This window comes from Cotesia glomerata, linkage group LG2 (genome assembly GCF_020080835.1).
Source record: "Cotesia glomerata isolate CgM1 linkage group LG2, MPM_Cglom_v2.3, whole genome shotgun sequence".
Taxonomy (NCBI): Eukaryota; Metazoa; Arthropoda; class Insecta; order Hymenoptera; family Braconidae; genus Cotesia; species Cotesia glomerata.
Genome location: NC_058159.1, coordinates 113,089 through 129,637, shown reverse-complemented (window position 1 = coordinate 129,637; position 16,549 = coordinate 113,089). Strand labels below are relative to the sequence as shown.

General features: G+C 30.3%; 2 protein-coding genes across 2 annotated transcripts; one reads left to right on the top strand and one right to left on the bottom strand.

The window, feature by feature from the left end:
• Positions 1-208: 208 nt before the first annotated feature.
• LOC123259832 (C-Maf-inducing protein-like) lies at positions 209-9,218 on the top strand. The gene is made up of 8 exons (XM_044720573.1): positions 209-1,636; positions 6,334-6,513; positions 6,590-7,191; positions 7,249-7,335; positions 7,414-7,666; positions 7,740-7,997; positions 8,079-8,379; positions 8,460-9,218. Exons 1-8 carry the CDS (start codon positions 299-301, stop codon positions 8,582-8,584), a joined length of 3,144 nt encoding a protein of 1,047 aa, XP_044576508.1. The 5' UTR covers positions 209-298; the 3' UTR covers positions 8,585-9,218.
• Positions 9,219-9,916: 698 nt separating this feature from the next.
• Positions 9,917-16,100, bottom strand: LOC123259831 (cartilage oligomeric matrix protein). Its single transcript, XM_044720572.1, has 16 exons — positions 15,910-16,100; positions 14,789-14,956; positions 14,493-14,716; positions 14,017-14,203; positions 13,870-13,955; positions 13,731-13,788; positions 13,432-13,645; positions 13,118-13,369; positions 12,368-12,524; positions 12,140-12,292; positions 11,671-12,052; positions 11,261-11,614; positions 10,973-11,200; positions 10,387-10,896; positions 10,152-10,307; positions 9,917-10,049 (listed from the first exon to the last, which is right to left on the bottom strand). Exons 1-15 carry the CDS (start codon positions 15,983-15,985, stop codon positions 10,201-10,203), a joined length of 3,156 nt encoding a protein of 1,051 aa, XP_044576507.1. The 5' UTR covers positions 15,986-16,100; the 3' UTR covers positions 9,917-10,049; positions 10,152-10,200.
• Between the last annotated feature and the right edge of the window lie 449 nt (positions 16,101-16,549).

Below are 16,549 nucleotides of genomic sequence, written 5' to 3'. Positions count from 1 at the left end.
TCCTCGATTATTTATAATAAATACAATAATTCATTTATTGTTTTCATAATGAATTAAAGTGACACTAATAATCTATAGATAAGTATTTAATTATTAACAACGAACATGTGTAAAAAAATAGTTAGGAGAACTCGAAAAAAAATATTACACCTGAAATTTTAAAATCTAAATCATTTCTCACTGGAAGAATAATAAATAAATAAATAAATAAATAATAATAATAATAATAATAACAAACGAGTTGACAGTTGAATAAAGATTAAAAATAATTAATAATAAGCAAATTAGTTGTGTCGCAATGTTTTGTTTCCAGAGTCCGTTCACGCGCACATCTCGTAGCACGGTGACGACCCCAACTAATACTACTACACTGGGTACACAGCAGACAACGAAAAACGTAACCACTGAATTTAATAGACGTGGTTCTGAAGCTGTAAGTGAGGGATCTGGATCTTCCTCTATTCAATATATTGATCAAGAGATTTCAGCATCTACAAACAGCAGCACCGATACACTGCCAGGTATCAAGACAGACTATTTAGAATCAGCTCCATTATCACCTGATCCAGTACTACTAGTTACCAAGGATGTCACCATCACAGCAACCGCAACACCAACAACGGTAACAATTAATGGAGTACAAGAAGACATCACAACAATATCATCATCATCATCATCATCTTTTAAACAACAACCACAACAAAAGGGTAATGGACGATGGCGGAAAAAATTTCTCTTGCGTCTTAAGGCTGACTTATCAAATTCTCAAAATAATAAAAACACCAATGACCAAAATTGTTTTTCGCCATTGTCAAATATATCAACGTCATCCTCGTCCTCGGTAAGGGATCCATCAAAATCATCAAGTCCATTGATAACCAGAGGAGACGTTGACTCTAAACTCGTTAAAGTCGGAGCTTTCAAGGCCAGTTCAACCAATGATATTCCATCTTCGTTAAATGGATTCAGTGAAGAAGAGGATGACGACGACGACGACGATGATGATGATGATGATGATGATGATGATGATGACGATGACGATGAAGAGGGGATCATCCAAGGAGAAGAAGAAGATGATAGTTGTGAAGAGACTGATCAAGGTTCATCAGTACCGTCCAGTCCAGCTGCTGCTATCTCCCTCGCTGGTTTACCACCCACTCAAGTGCCGTCTTATTACTCATTTCTTTCAGTAAATGGTGGTGCGATGCGACAAGAAACTACGAGTACCAGTTCGCCTCAGCTGTCAACTGGAGTGACACCAGCGACAAACAATGAACGGGACTTACCATCGGAAACAGCAGAGACCAGTTCGGTGACAGAAGAGTGTTTACCCGTGGGGATGAGCCTAAAGAAACCGGATACCTTGGATCCACCTAGTTGTTTACCTGCCGCTCGTTCCTGTCCTAATCTCGAGCAACAGTCAAACGGGTGCTCTTCTACCAGTGGTTCCTCCAGTCCGAGTCCTAGTCCTGGTCCCGCTGGACCAAGATTTAAACCACTTGCCGAGGGAGACATACAAGTCTGTTATTTAAATCATGCGAGGACACTAGTCAGTAAAATATTGTCGAGTAAATTTTTACGACGATGGGAAACCCACCACCTTTACCTTAACGACGCCTGCCTGTCATCTAAAACAGTAAGTCAATTAATCCAATTAATAATAATTATCATTATAAGTATCTATCTATCTATATACATACATATATATAGATATATATATATATATATATATATATATATATATATATATTTATAGAGTATAAAAAAATGTGCTTGTAGGATTTTTATTTGACGCACGTTAATTTGGCTGCCTGTAATAAACCTTTTGTTATCGTAATCACCGTAATTGGTTTACACTTCAGATAACGTCACATTTTTTTAAAATTGACGTCAAAATTATTTTATAATAATAATAATAATAATTATTATTATTATTATTATTAATAAACTTTAATACAGCTGTGTAAGTATAATATGTACATAAGTAAATGAATTTTTTTCTTATTCTTTAATTCTTTCACATAATATCATACAGTCTACAATGCTTTTTCCCACGACTTTATTTTAGTTTCATTTGTTATACGTTTTACGCTTCAACACTATTTACACCACTCATTGTCTCTCTTTTTATATTCACTAATGTACTTTTATACTTTTATATTTAGCAGCAACTCTTTCTGTACACGTCTCGAAATAAATTTTCATCATCAGGCCATTGCGCTTACCGTTGATACGTACGTAAGTTCCTTCGTTTATTCCTTTCGCGTCTACAGTATTTCATTTTAAATATTATCGAATTTTTAAAATCGTTCACAACTACTCATAATCGTTAACTCTTTTTTCTACCACACGATCCTTGTATCTACGACCTTACAATTTATTTCGTCTTTATAATATCCGTTTTTTTTAATTTTTTTTTTTTTTTTTTTTAAGAGATAAAATATTATATATCTCTATATATATCGAATTGATATTGTGGATTAATCAGTTTGATTACTCAATGATGTGTATAAAGAAGATATATACAATTAATAAAATATACGTAAATTAAAGCTGACACTTAAAAAAAAAAAAAAACTTTTTAAACACGAATAGATAAATACTATCCGGCACAAAAAGAAGACGTGCGTCAATGTGAATTAACAGCAAATCAGAATTAATAATTAACTTAAATATTAGTATTACCTAAAAAAACTATGAAATAAAAACAGTTATTATACAATTTTAAGTATCAAAAAATCTAAATGCATACCGATTATTCTTGCATTAATTATTATAATAGATGATAGGTCGTATTACAGTAAGTACGTATTACAGCATAAATTGATTTATAAACTCATCAATAATAATTGAACACAAGTAATATTTATATATGTATAATTAATTACATTATTATCTAAGGATATAAATTTAAATACGGATAAATTTATAGCATTGAGTATTAAGTGTAAATATACATGTATATACTTTTTTTACACATAACATTTATCCACAATTAATCCATCAGCGTATTAATAAGTATTTAAAATACTAATTAATTAGAGTAGCAATTGCTCCATCAACAATATAACTGAGTAATTTATAATGATATACGGTTAATCTCAATTTATCTATATATATATATTGCGAGTGAGGGAGCATCTGTGTGTTAGATAAATGGCTCCAATTAATAATGAATATACTTTTCGCTCGACTCTTGCGTGACTGATGCACATAACTTTTTTTACTTTCAACCGAGAGAAGCAAAGAAAATAATTTCCGGAAGAAATGGGCCAAAGAAAAACCGATTATAAACTTAAACTTTAGATTAAATCTGTTTTTTTTTTTTTTTTTTTTTTTTTAAATTTTTTATAGCTGCTCGTTGTAGTAAATGTCGTATGTTGATTATATGCACTTTACGTAAATAAATTAATATAAATTTAAGTAATAAAAATATTAGGGGAAATATCAGTGATGGAAAGTGGTGGTATGATGATGATGATGATTCTGATTACCGACAAACATTGACAACAGCGACGATGACGACGACGACGACGACGACGACGACGACGGCGACGATACAAGGTTGGAAAGAGGCGTATAAATGTGTCATTGATAAAGTTCAAAACGTTTAATTCAACGTAAAAATGATTTATATAAACATTTGTTTAGCTCGTCATCGTGGATATGTGGAATATATCTTCCTTTTTATTAACAACTTGTAATATTTGTCGGCGTAAATTTATCATCATTTTTTATATTCCTCCACATCATATCAAATTATTATTATTATTATATATAATTTGTTATTTAATTTAAAAGACTTTTAAGCAACCTCAGCAAGTGCAATAATTCACCATTTAAGCGTTTTAGTCTGATGATATTTTGTTAATTTGAGTAGTAGAGTTGAAAGAATAAATAATACCGATGCAAGTACAAAGACTCGGAGTGTAATTTAATAAGTTGTTTTTTTTTTTTTTTCATTATCATTTTCGTTTTATCGTTGTTAATAATAGTATAATTATAGAGCATGACCACTTCCAGGTTGTATTAATTTGAGGAGATCGTTGGTACTATTATATATCAAACTAAACCGCGTTATGTACTAAAACGTGTGATATTTCGTGTATATACTATGTATATATTGGATATATTATATTATATCGTATCGAGGATATATTACAGTGAGCCATGCACGCTGCCGAGGCTTGACGTCAAAGCTGACCCTGGATAATATGAGTTTCCGCCGTCGGACACCACAGATTGTCTCTGATATGATATGATAGTCCTCTACCTCAAGTTAGTTATGAAAATTAACTCCTTTCAATCCCATTAATTATTACAAAAGTAATTTTACTAAATAATTAATATTTTTTTTTATAATTAATTACAATAGCTTTAATGCTGATTGATAATTGTCCAAATTCATTAACTATAATTACTAGGAACAAATCAATTTCATTGACTTGAATATTAGATTTATAATTGTGATAAATTTTCTTCTTTTTATTTCTCATTAACTTAAAAAAAAAAATAATTAAATTAAATTATGTTAATAATAATAGTAATAGGGTGTGAAATGTCTTTGCTCCCTACTGTGATTATTAATATTATGATGTATACGGGTACTAGGTAGAGATATATGGCGTTCATTGAGAGTATAAAACTAGGGGGTGGATATAAGCCAACACGACAGATTAGGTTGAGCTCACTCGAACAGTCGTTCAACTCACGGCCTAGATTCGCCAATGACGTCATTCAATCTCTTCTCTACGCAAGCGTTTTCCCCCACTGGTATTCTCTATCTGTTATCAACTACTTCAGTTACAACAGATTCAACGTTTTTTTTTTTCTTCCCTTAAACTTGCCTTTCCTTTCTCAGCAATGATTAAGTATGTAGTACATATATTATATATATTAAAAAAAAGGTGGAATCATTTTCAATAATTTTTCTTCTTATTGTATTATTATTTTGGGTCCTTCCAGCAGAATAAAGTTGTTATCTATTAAACATACAAAAGTTTACACTCGAACAATTTATCGTGTTAATTTAAACAATTGTTTAAATAGAGCACATTGGCCTGATCGTATAGTACTGTTAGTACTGTTAGTAGTACTTATGGTAATACTGGTAATATTGTATAATCACATTCACAGTTGACTCCCTTTAAACTTATTTTTATTACTTGAGCGTCACTAAAGTAATTATTATTATTAGTTTTGTTATTATCAATTATTTATACAACTAGGTCAATCCAGTTCCGTTTAAATATTTTTTCTCACGATCTCACCTGTACCCGAGGATACCATTTGCGTCATTTAACACTCATACTCATACTCATACTGGCAATAAATCATAATTATTATTACTTTTTATGATAAATTTAATGCCAGGTGGTGAGTGATTAACGAATCAATGACATGGCTTTTGATAAAAACCATTTAAATGGATCATATTCACCAGTGTTAGACATAACACATCACAACACATCACTCTATACGAAGATAAAGCATTATTTTTTTTTATTTTTTTATTTCACATTAAAGCACACTGAAAAATAAAATATAACTATATAAATTATAAAATAGGGAAGAGGAAGTAAAATATATCCCCGGATGTTGTAGGAAAATGTGATGAGTTATGACCTACTGACACACTTGGATTCTCATGTTACATCTTCGCTTTAATTGCTTCTACTAATGGTGGTGGTGATAGAGAAAAAAAAAAAGTAACGTAACATCACAAACTAAAAATATTTATAAAACTTGCTTCATTCAACATTTCAATGCTTAATTTAATTTATTTATAATTTATAAATTAAATATTTGACAAGTGTGATGTAATTGAGAGCAGTTAAATAATCAGAGACACTTGATATTATTTAATTATTGTTATTGTCCAGAATAAATTCAAGTTAAAAGACATAATAAAAAAAGGTTGAGCTTTTTTATATTTTATTATTTGTATATAAATAACGCGTATCGGTAATTCTCTGGTCTCTATAGATTGTTATGATTCGCTCTCTACGTCATTTCTATCACCAACACATAACTATTTTATTTAACAGCCACTTTTATACTCTAAAACTTTTTATTTTTTAAATTAAATTTAATTTTATATCGTAGTTTATTAGTTAAATGTTCCTTACCGGGTACTCTGTAAACCCGATAATTGTTTATTGATATCAATAATAATAACAATTAATTGGTAAGGGTTCAACCATTTAATTACTATGCACTCTAAAATGTAATACAACTCAATAAAGTTAATTAAAACAAAAATGAAAATTTGGTGTTGAATGTTGTAGTTAAAAGTAAATAATTTAGATATATATATATATATTTGTCTATTAGTTGACAGGATTTCTTCAACAACCAGTACCGTACAGCAGTATGACTGAAGTATATGCAGTTGCAAGATGGGATCCAACATACAAATATTGTTTACGAATAGTATTACCAGATGGATCATTATTACTTCAAGCTAGTAACGCTTATACAAGAGATCAATGGTATCACTCTATTCTTTGGAAGGTAATAATTAATTATTATTAAAAATTTATTTAGTTATTGTTGTTATTTTAAAATGGATTTTAATAATTATTCACAGAAAAGTATATTTAAATACCAACACACAGTATCAATAAACACTAAAGAAGATATAATTCTTAAAGAGCTAAAATCAATGGTAGACTTTGCCCTTTGGACTCCTCTCCAAGATGAACGAGTTAATGGTACGCCTTTGGAGGCAGTAGCTAAGCTTCTTGAGGATTCGCCAATACCTAAATTATCCAACAGTCAAGATAATAAAATCGATCAAGAGGATAGAGAAGAAGTAGAAAATTTAAACGATCAGAGAAGTTGGGCAGAAGCTGTGCTGGGTGTTGCTGCACCGCTTTTAGAAAAAGCACCGCCACCTCCAGTTTTGGCTCGTGCATTAGCTCGTCTCACTCACCAGCATCCAAAATCATCTCTGGTGCCAGCTATCGCCCCAGCAATCACCCGTTGCCTAAAGCACACAGTTGATTTTGGTAAATCTCCAGACATGCGGAAGCTTATTCAAGTATTTATTGCTGCTCTTTATCAAAATGACGACGGCGAGCAGTCAATCAGAGATTACATTAGTTCTATTCATGGACCCGGGAGTGATTGTCCTCATCCACGTATTTTGCCTAATTTAGTTTCCATTTGCGTAGCAGCAATATTCCATCGGTAAATTTTATAACATATATTTTAATTATAATTATAATAATAATTATTTTATTTCAGCTTTGAAACTCCGAAACACGATCTTGATATCGGTAAAATTACCCCAGTTCCACCATTAGATTGTTATCTTTTAGTTTTAACAATCACGTAAGTAATACTAAATCATATAATAATAATAATAATAATAAACAATAATTTTAATAAATAATTATTAACAAATGATAGATCGGAGTACTGTGATTGGAGACCTGGTCTAAGCGCCCTATTGCAACCAGTTCCATTTCCAGAAGGTGCTTTAGCTAATAAACAAGTTCAAGAGACTATAATGACTGATTTAATGTGTCGATTGGCTCAAGACACACGTTGTACTGTCCATCGAGTTCTTTTACCTGTAAGAGAATTGCGGCCAGGATGGATTCATATCGCAGCTCCGTCCAATCCAGCTTGCCCTGATGACGGTACTCTGTTTGGAAAAATGGTAATAATAATTATTATTATTATTATTATTAAATAATTAATATGATTTAATTAAATAAAATAAATTTATTTAGTTAACAAGTCTACTGGAATGCTGCTGTCGTCGTAAGAAATTTATCAGTTCGCTGCTTAAGCAAACTGGAAGTGCGTGTATACTTTTGGGAGTAAGAGGTTGTGACGCAGCACAAGAAGCTCTTTGTCTTATGCTCGAATGGCGTCTCTTGCCCAATGAGGAAGCAAGACTACAAGTTGTCTCAGCACTACAATCAACCCCCTCGGGTAAAGATCGCTACTCAGCTCTCTGTCAGCGACAAAAAAATCTTCAGGAATTGGTAAATATAAATAGATTTTTATTTATATTATTTTAATTTTTATTTTAATTTTTTTTTTTTTTTTTTTTCCGATTATTAAAGCAACAAAAAGGTGGTCCGAAAAAATTAGTTCTTCCTGTACGAGCAACTGATGCTGACGTAGCTTTGTTACTTGGTGGTGGTGCTCTTGGTAATTTGGAGTGTCTCAGTTTGGCGTTTACTTCAGTAACATCTGCATGTGCTGAACAACTCATCAAACTACCAGCGCTGAGATATTTAAACTTATGGGCGACCCAATTTGGTGATGCTGGACTGCAGATGATAAGTGAGCATCTTCAAAAACTTCAGGTGCTTAATCTCTGTGAAACACCTGTTTCTGACAAGGGTATTTCTACACTGGCCTGTAAGTATTTTTTTATTTATATATTTTATTATAAATAATTATATATTTAAATATATTTTCTTTCTTTTTTATTTGTCTAGCACTTACAAGCCTCAGAAAGTTAAATTTAAACAGTACGAAATTATCTGCTCAGACATTTGAGTCGCTCAAAAAACGTTTGCCATCTCTTCAAGAGTTTGACGTACGTTATACTGAAGCTTGGTGACCCGAACCCGCAATTTCACCTCTTAAGATCGAGAAATCGACTAATAATATTAATTCTCGCAATAAACCGACAACAACAACTACCACTATTACTTCTACTACTTCTATTATTACATCTAATAATAATAATAATAATAATAATAATAATAATACTGTTATCAGTAATAACAATAATGATGTTTATGAAAAACCTAAAAGACAATTGTAATCGTAGAATTGAGTATGAATGTGTGCTATTGAATGATTTAATTGATAAATCGTATGCAAGTTTTTAAAATAACTTTTATAATTCGATACCAACTCAACTTTATTTATTGATTTTTTAAGAGTATATATATATATATAATTAATTAAAGTTGAAATAATAATTAAATTGAATAATAGGGTCGACGTTTTGTTAAATTGTGGATGGGCTTTCTTAAATAGTATTGCCGCGGACACTCAGTCAGCCTAATATTATTAATTATTACTATCAATAATTCTTTTGTTATAAATAAAATTTGAATAAATATTATTTTAATAAACTTATTAATAATAACGGTCCGTAGGCAATTTTAGTCTGATAATGAAAGAGAATAATAATTATGTCTTTAAAAAAAAGTTAAAAAATAAAACGATCGTTTGAGGATGCCCAACTGCCTTATTAAAAATTATTTATAACCACTGCCATAAAAAATATGCACATTTTTATCATAAAAGCCGGATTTATTAAATAATTAAGTACTTAAAAAAATTTATAGAAATTACGTACATTTTTTCGACCCTAGTATTTTAAATGTTAGTACTTGTAATCAATTGTTTCAATATATAGTGTAAATAAATAAGTTTATTCATAAATTCTCTACATATATAATACTAATATCAATAATAATAATAATAATAATAATATTACTATTATTAAAAAAATTATTAACTTATTATATAGTTAGGTAATGTTTATATGTTATACGATTTAATATTATTAATAATTAATTATACATATTAAAATATTAATAGATCGATAAATATATAAATTAAAAAAGATATTTCAATTAAAGTAGGTAACAAAACCGAATTTTCCCTTTATATCGTATTAATTTTATTGATTTAGAGATTTATTTAATTTTAATTATTAATTATGACTGATTCTGTACTTTATTATTTAAAAAAATAAAAAAATATTTATATATACATATTAAATTAAATATTCCAAGCTGCAAGGGAGCAAGATTATAAGAAGACTGCTTTTATCAATTTCATCAATAAAATTATTACAAAATTCATTAATTTATTCAATTTTACATATTATTATAGAAAACATAGGTAATTTATTTATCAATTGATACAATAATCCAATTTAAATTGAATATACTATATGCAATAAAGTCAGAATTAAAATAATAATTAGTAAGTGCTAAAAAGTCATTTATCCTCGATATAACAAAGTATAAACGTTTTATTAAATGTTTTTTCTACAGTCATTTACATTTTTTTTTTTTTTTTTTTTTTTTTTTTTTTCAAAACATTGTTGATTAATTAATTAGAACAATAATCAATTATTCGTTTGATTGTAAAAAAAAAAGTTATTCAATATATTAGTTTGTTAAATTATTAAATATTATTATTATTTAATTAGTCTTATAGAGGCCGTTGGAGCCTCGATATTTTGGAACTACTTGGGTCAATGTTTATTTTAGATTGTAAATTTGAGGGCAATTCGCGCCAAACGGCTTCAGGTACACTGTCTGTAAAATAAAATAAATTATAATAACAATAAGATGTTAACAAGAGATATGTATATAATTGATGGTTTAGTTTTTTTACCTTTACACTTGTAAAGCAAATCAGACCAGATAATCATTTCTTGAGAGAAACAAAATACACCAAGACGTCCACCCTTGAGTACCGAGTTGAATATGTTACCAGAGTCGACAATCAAACGAGGCCCTTCAAAAATCCACAGTCTTATCAATCCAATACTCGGTCTATGTAATAATTGCCATCTGTAGGGAATTTTTTCTGTCCAACCAACATTTCTAGGATCCTTCCACAGTAATTTAACTTGATTATCAGTGTCTCCCGTGTGCCATAAACTATTTCTCAGTCTTTTACCAGGGCCTGATTCTGAGTCAATAAGTTTTAATTGAATTCCCGGTTCAGCAACTGCTCGGAATGGATTTGCTCGCCAGTAAGTTTGTGTATTTTTTTTCCACATAACTGAGTAAAATCTTTTATTACTTTGATATGAAAAAACAAATCCAACATAGTCGTCATCAATGTCGGTATTTATATAGAAAGTTCCCTCAAAGTCAACTCCAGTGAAACTATCATATCCTTTTAACCGATAAAAAAAAAATAAAATAAAATTTTATTACCTATTTAAATGAATAATTTTATTACTCTAACTCACCGACAGCTATTCCTGGATCACTATTTTGGGTTTGTACAATTTCAGCTCCTTTGTTATGAATCTGCCAATGAGGATCTATTTGAGCATCCCCCACAGGATCTAAAGCTATTATTTCATATTTTGTAAAATCTGTTGTCCATACTTGACTATTATTTGGACAATTGTCATGTGGATTAGCAATAGTATCATTGTCATTATCATTGAAACAGGCATCTCCAAATAGACCTCCTAAATAAAATAAAATAAATTATTAATATTCGAATTATTAATAAAAAATAAAATAATTACCTCGTGAATTTTGTTGCAACGGATTGTAAACAAACACACAGTTGTCAATCTCATTAGGTATATTGTCACCGTCAATATCATCATCACACTGATCACCAATCCCATCATGATCCGAGTCAGTTTGCTCAGAGTTGGCAATATCTAGACAATTGTCAAGATTATCTTGAATGCCATCTTTGTCTCTGTCATGTCCGTCATCACAAGCGTCTCCGACTCTATCTCTGTCTTCATCTGCTTGATCTTGATTAGGAATAATTGGACAATTATCACAAGCGTCTCCGACACCGTCACCGTCAGAATCACGCTGATCTTCATTCTTCTTCATTGGACAGTTATCAAGTTCATTCAATATTCCTATATAAAAAAATTATTAACAATTATAAAAATTAAGAAGAAATAATAAAAAGTACCATCATTGTCCTTATCGTTATCACAAGCATCTCCAATAGTATCACCATCGACGTCCTTCTGATCAACATTTGATATTGCTGGACAATTGTCACAGGCGTCACCAATTCCGTCAACTCCGTCACGATCTGTATCTTCCTGCTTGGGATTATAATGAAGCGGACAGTTGTCAGTAGTATCCAACACTCCGTCATTGTCAGAGTCAAGATCGCAAGAATCACCAATCCCATCGTTGTCAGAGTCCTCTTGACCACTGTTTGGTACATTAACACAATTATCTGCCGGAATTTTATGATTACCTACGTTTAAAGCTTCATCTGGATGTCCATCGCTGTCAGAATCAGTTCCACACTTTGCTCCGTTACCAGCCCACCCTATATGACACTTCAATTATTTTAAAATATTAAATTATATACAGAATCTTTTCAATATAAAAAAAATAATAATAATAATAAAAAGAGATTTATCTACCTGACAAATGTATTGATTAACAGCGATGCAAATACAATCAGCATTGTCATCGCAAACAGTTATTCTATCAGGACAAATATTCCTTGCTGGACGACATCCAACTGTTTGATTGCCAAAAAATCCAGCTCTACATAATCCACATCTAAATGATCCCTATATCATCAAATAATAATCATTAATAATTTTTCATAATAATAATAATAATAATAAATAAATAATTAAAATAACCTGGGTGTTTATGCACTCGGAATTGGGTACGCAGCCTCCGTTACGTCCATCATCACACTCGTTAATGTCCTGGCAGATCTGCTTGTTCCTTCTAGTGAACTCGATTCCAGCAGCCTCGGTCGCAGTACTGGTAAATCCCGGAGGACACGGTTGACATCTATCATCGGGCAGGAGGCATTTACCGGATGGGAGGGTAAATATCTTCATCATTTACCCATTATACTCTTATACTTATTTTTTCCGTTTATTTTTTTTTTTTTTAAATATATGTCATTTTCTACTTATTTAGTTTTTTTATTTTTTTATTTTATTATATAAACTTTATTAATATTATTATTATTATTAAAAATTAATGAGGGAAATAAAAGGAACGTGAAAGGAATTTTAAAGACGAATGCAATTGTAAATATATCATTAATCGTCTTTTTAGTTTCCTTGGCAATATATCTTCATTATGATACAGTGTGTATAAAAAAAAAATTTAAGTACATCAGAAAAAAAAAAAAAAAAACAACAACAACAGGATCTAACTAATTTTGATTGAGAAAATGACGAAAGAAGCAAGAAAGAGGACTAATAATTTTTAATTTTAATTTAAAAAAACCAAAAAAAAAATTCTAAAATTGATTAAGTAGATATGCAGTAAATTAATTACGGATTCTAATGGAATTAAATTAAAAAGAAGAAAAAAAAAAAAGTATTTAACGGTGAGTGAATTAATTTGGTAAATCCCAGTCAGTAGGCTCGCACCTGTATCCTGGGGTGATGTTGATACACTCAGTTCCTGCGGGGCATGCTCCTATATTGAGATCACACTCGTCAATGTCCTGGCAGTTTGTCCCGTTACCGGTGTAGCCTTGGGGACATTCGCCACATCTGTAGTAAGGATACTCGTGAGTCGAATGACATTGCACTCCGGAATGGCAAGGGTTAGACTGGCACCCTCGAATTTTATGACAGTTCTCTCCAGATCCAGTATATCCAGGAGGACATGAGTGACACCTACAGACAAACGTTTATGTATTTATATTATTTTAAATTTAAAATAAATAAAAAAGACTGACCTGTATCCATTTCTTGTGTCTTGACAGCGAACCTCTGGGAAACAAGGATTGTCTTCACATGTTTTTATTTTTTGACACCGTCGACCATCTCCGGTGTATCCTGGAGGACATCCCGTACATTCAGGACCTCTTTCAGTATCCCGACAGTAACTTGCTGAGTAGCATGGACTTTGGTATCTACATGATGGTCGCGGTGGGGGTGGAGGTGTCGTAACTATTTAAATAATTAAAAATACATAATAATCAAATTTTCTATATTGTTGTTGAAAAAAAAAAAAAAAAAAAAAAAATACACTTACCTGGCCGACAAGCTGCACATTCTTCAATTAATTTTCTTATGTACCGAGTTTCGTGAGTCTAGAATTGAATTATTAATATTAAATCAATAAATATAATGCATATTGAATACTTGAATGAGTAATAATAATAATTGATTACATTTTTTTCAACTTCACTCCAAATTTTTTTTGTAACTTCTATGAGTTCATTTAAAGTTTTTATCAGGGTTCCATCTCCAATGCAATCTAAATAAATAATTTATTATATTATATTATATTAGTTAAGTAAAAAAATGATTAATCTTACTTAAATCATCGATGGTATGAATCCCGATGTCTCCCCGTCGACGAACACGTGAAACGGTAGTACTGTGATTCGCTTGGTACTCAATGTCTTCAATGTCTTCAAGGTTTGTACGGCAGCCTTCTCTTTCCCACAACTCGGAAATTTCTGAACTTTTGTATATTTTTGTATGATACTTTCTATCTTTATACTAAGGGAAAAAATAATAATAATAATAATTAAGTATAACGTCATCATAGATGATGATGTTGATGTGCGTAAATTTAAACACAAATATGGTATCGATATATTTAATAGAGCCTTATTTAGTAAAACTCGTTCCTTGTATTTAATGTAGTTATAAATAAAATAATAAAATAGTAATATAAAGAATTTACTCTAATGATTTAAAATTTACGTGGGTGAACTTTAATAAAATTCCTTATTTTATTTATTTATAATTTATGCAATGATAATAATAAGTAATAAAAATAAAATACCACTCGAAACACAGAAACTGTTTGTTCATCAGCGGCTTCTCTCAGTGTTTTTCTCAACGGAATGGCGCCTTGATTGTTACAATTAACATACACGTCAACCCGAGAGTTTGGTTTATTTTGATGGACTATAAATATTATATTTTTAATGGGATGCGTTACATTCAAGCTGCCCACTTGAAATTCTTGACTTCCTTTTTTGCTTTCTTCCACAGTTTCCAGGAGTACTGAGAAAAAAAAAAAATAAAAATCATTATTAAGATTCAGATAATTGAAAAAAGACTTTTAATTAAACTTACTTGTGTTGGTACGTCGATCAAGCATAAAAATAAATTTAGTTTTTGGATCTGGATACTTTGCAGCAAAAAGTGTCTCTGTACCGAGTTCATTCTTTTTAAATTTCAAGTGTTTTACAGTGATTGCAAATTCATTGTCGTTGACGGCATCTTCAAGTGTATCACTGAGAACTTAATAATTTTTAATAAATTAAACCTCAAGTCTCTGATGTAGCTAATATGTAGGAGGAATCATTTTATTAATTATTTTCATTCTGCTGATATAATAATTAACAATACATTGCATCAATCATAATAATAATAATAATTATTATTATTATTATTAAATCAGTAACGCTGACTATGGTAATTAGAACAATTATAAAAACGTGGGCTTACGTTTAATATTTTTTAATACCTACTCAATGACTAGCTAGCAATATGAGGACTAAGTGTCCAAGTAAGATGATAATTGCGCCATTTTTCTGGTAGGAGAAACTTTTTCCTTAAAAGTTCAGACGAAAAATTATTGGCAAACAGTGGTTGCTACTGGGGGTAATTTGAACATTCGTTTATGATATAAATAATCAGAAAAAAAAAAAAATTTAGAATTTTAGAATAAGTATATTTTTTGCAAATAGAATCTTGCAATGATGATAAAGAGAGTTGAGTGACCTTGCGATACCAGAATGATACCACCAGCAAGTTGCCTTAGTTGCCTTGTATTGGGTGGGTTTACGTTTACAAACTACCGGGTTTCTTGCCCACGTTCTTAGCGACTGGTTTTAAAGACATAGCATAACGTTTGCTCTATGTCGATTGATTCTATGTCGTAATAGTAGATATAAAAGGGTCATCGTCGATGCCACTAAGACTACATATTTTAACTTAACAATAACAATAACAATCGATTTAGTCTATTAAATCCCTCGACAATCCACTTTTTGTTATATTACATAAATATTTATCGTGATAAACCCCTTTAAAGTGTTCTAATTTTCCCTAAAACCATGTCGGGGTTATCGGGGTCAAGCTTTACGACATCTTATATTTAGATATTATTTTATTCATTTTTATCTATTTAATTAGAATATTTGAAAAAAAAAAAAAAAAAAAATTAAAAAGATGATATTTTTTTTAAATACCTTGATCGTATAAAATAGCGGTTGATAGTGTGAAAATTCCAAACAAAATTAATACAATCGGATTAAACCCCGCCATTTAGGATTTAAAGATGAAGAATATCAATTTTAAAAATAAATCGTCGTCTTCATGTGATGCAATTGCACTTTTTAATTGAAATAAAATACACAAAATATTTATTATTTATATTATATATAAAATAATGAATAACTTTTGAGAATATTAGTATCACCAGCGATCAACGTCAACACTGAACCGGGGAAACTTTGCCGGCGAGTTTTATACGGCGCCCACGGACTCTTAACTTTTAAAAGCGCATAGGGAGAGAGGAATATAGTAAGTACTGAGACTAACGCATTTTATAACTACACCCGTATCAATTAAAACAACAATAATATACTTTTATATTTTTTCATTAAAACTGTCTAAATAAATTTTTATTAATTATATTTTTAGACATCCAGCCACCAAATGTCAGTATTGTGTTACTTTACAAGTACCATAATAAGAGAGTAGTAGAGTAACAGATGTATTTATTTATATATTTATTTAGTTAAACTTTACTGAGTTTAAAAATGAGTAGGAAGTAGTTCTTCCTACGATATGTAACTGTCTATTATAAATAATTATAGTTGTTTTTTT

Excerpts from the sequence above, each read along its gene's own strand:
- LOC123259831 (XM_044720572.1), bottom strand. The coding sequence starts at position 15,985 with ATGGCGGGGTTTAATCCGATTGTATTAATTTTGTTTGGAATTTTCACA. Across the intron at positions 13,789-13,869 it reads GGAGTGAAGTTGAAAAAAAT|ACTCACGAAACTCGGTACAT; the intron begins GTAATCAATTAT and ends ATTCAATTCTAG. Across the intron at positions 10,897-10,972 it reads TGATCCAGGAATAGCTGTCG|GATATGATAGTTTCACTGGA; the intron begins GTGAGTTAGAGT and ends ATCGGTTAAAAG.
- LOC123259832 (XM_044720573.1), top strand. The coding sequence starts at position 299 with ATGTTTTGTTTCCAGAGTCCGTTCACGCGCACATCTCGTAGCACGGTG. Across the intron at positions 1,637-6,333 it reads CCTGCCTGTCATCTAAAACA|TTGACAGGATTTCTTCAACA; the intron begins GTAAGTCAATTA and ends TTTGTCTATTAG. Across the intron at positions 7,192-7,248 it reads GTAGCAGCAATATTCCATCG|CTTTGAAACTCCGAAACACG; the intron begins GTAAATTTTATA and ends ATTTTATTTCAG.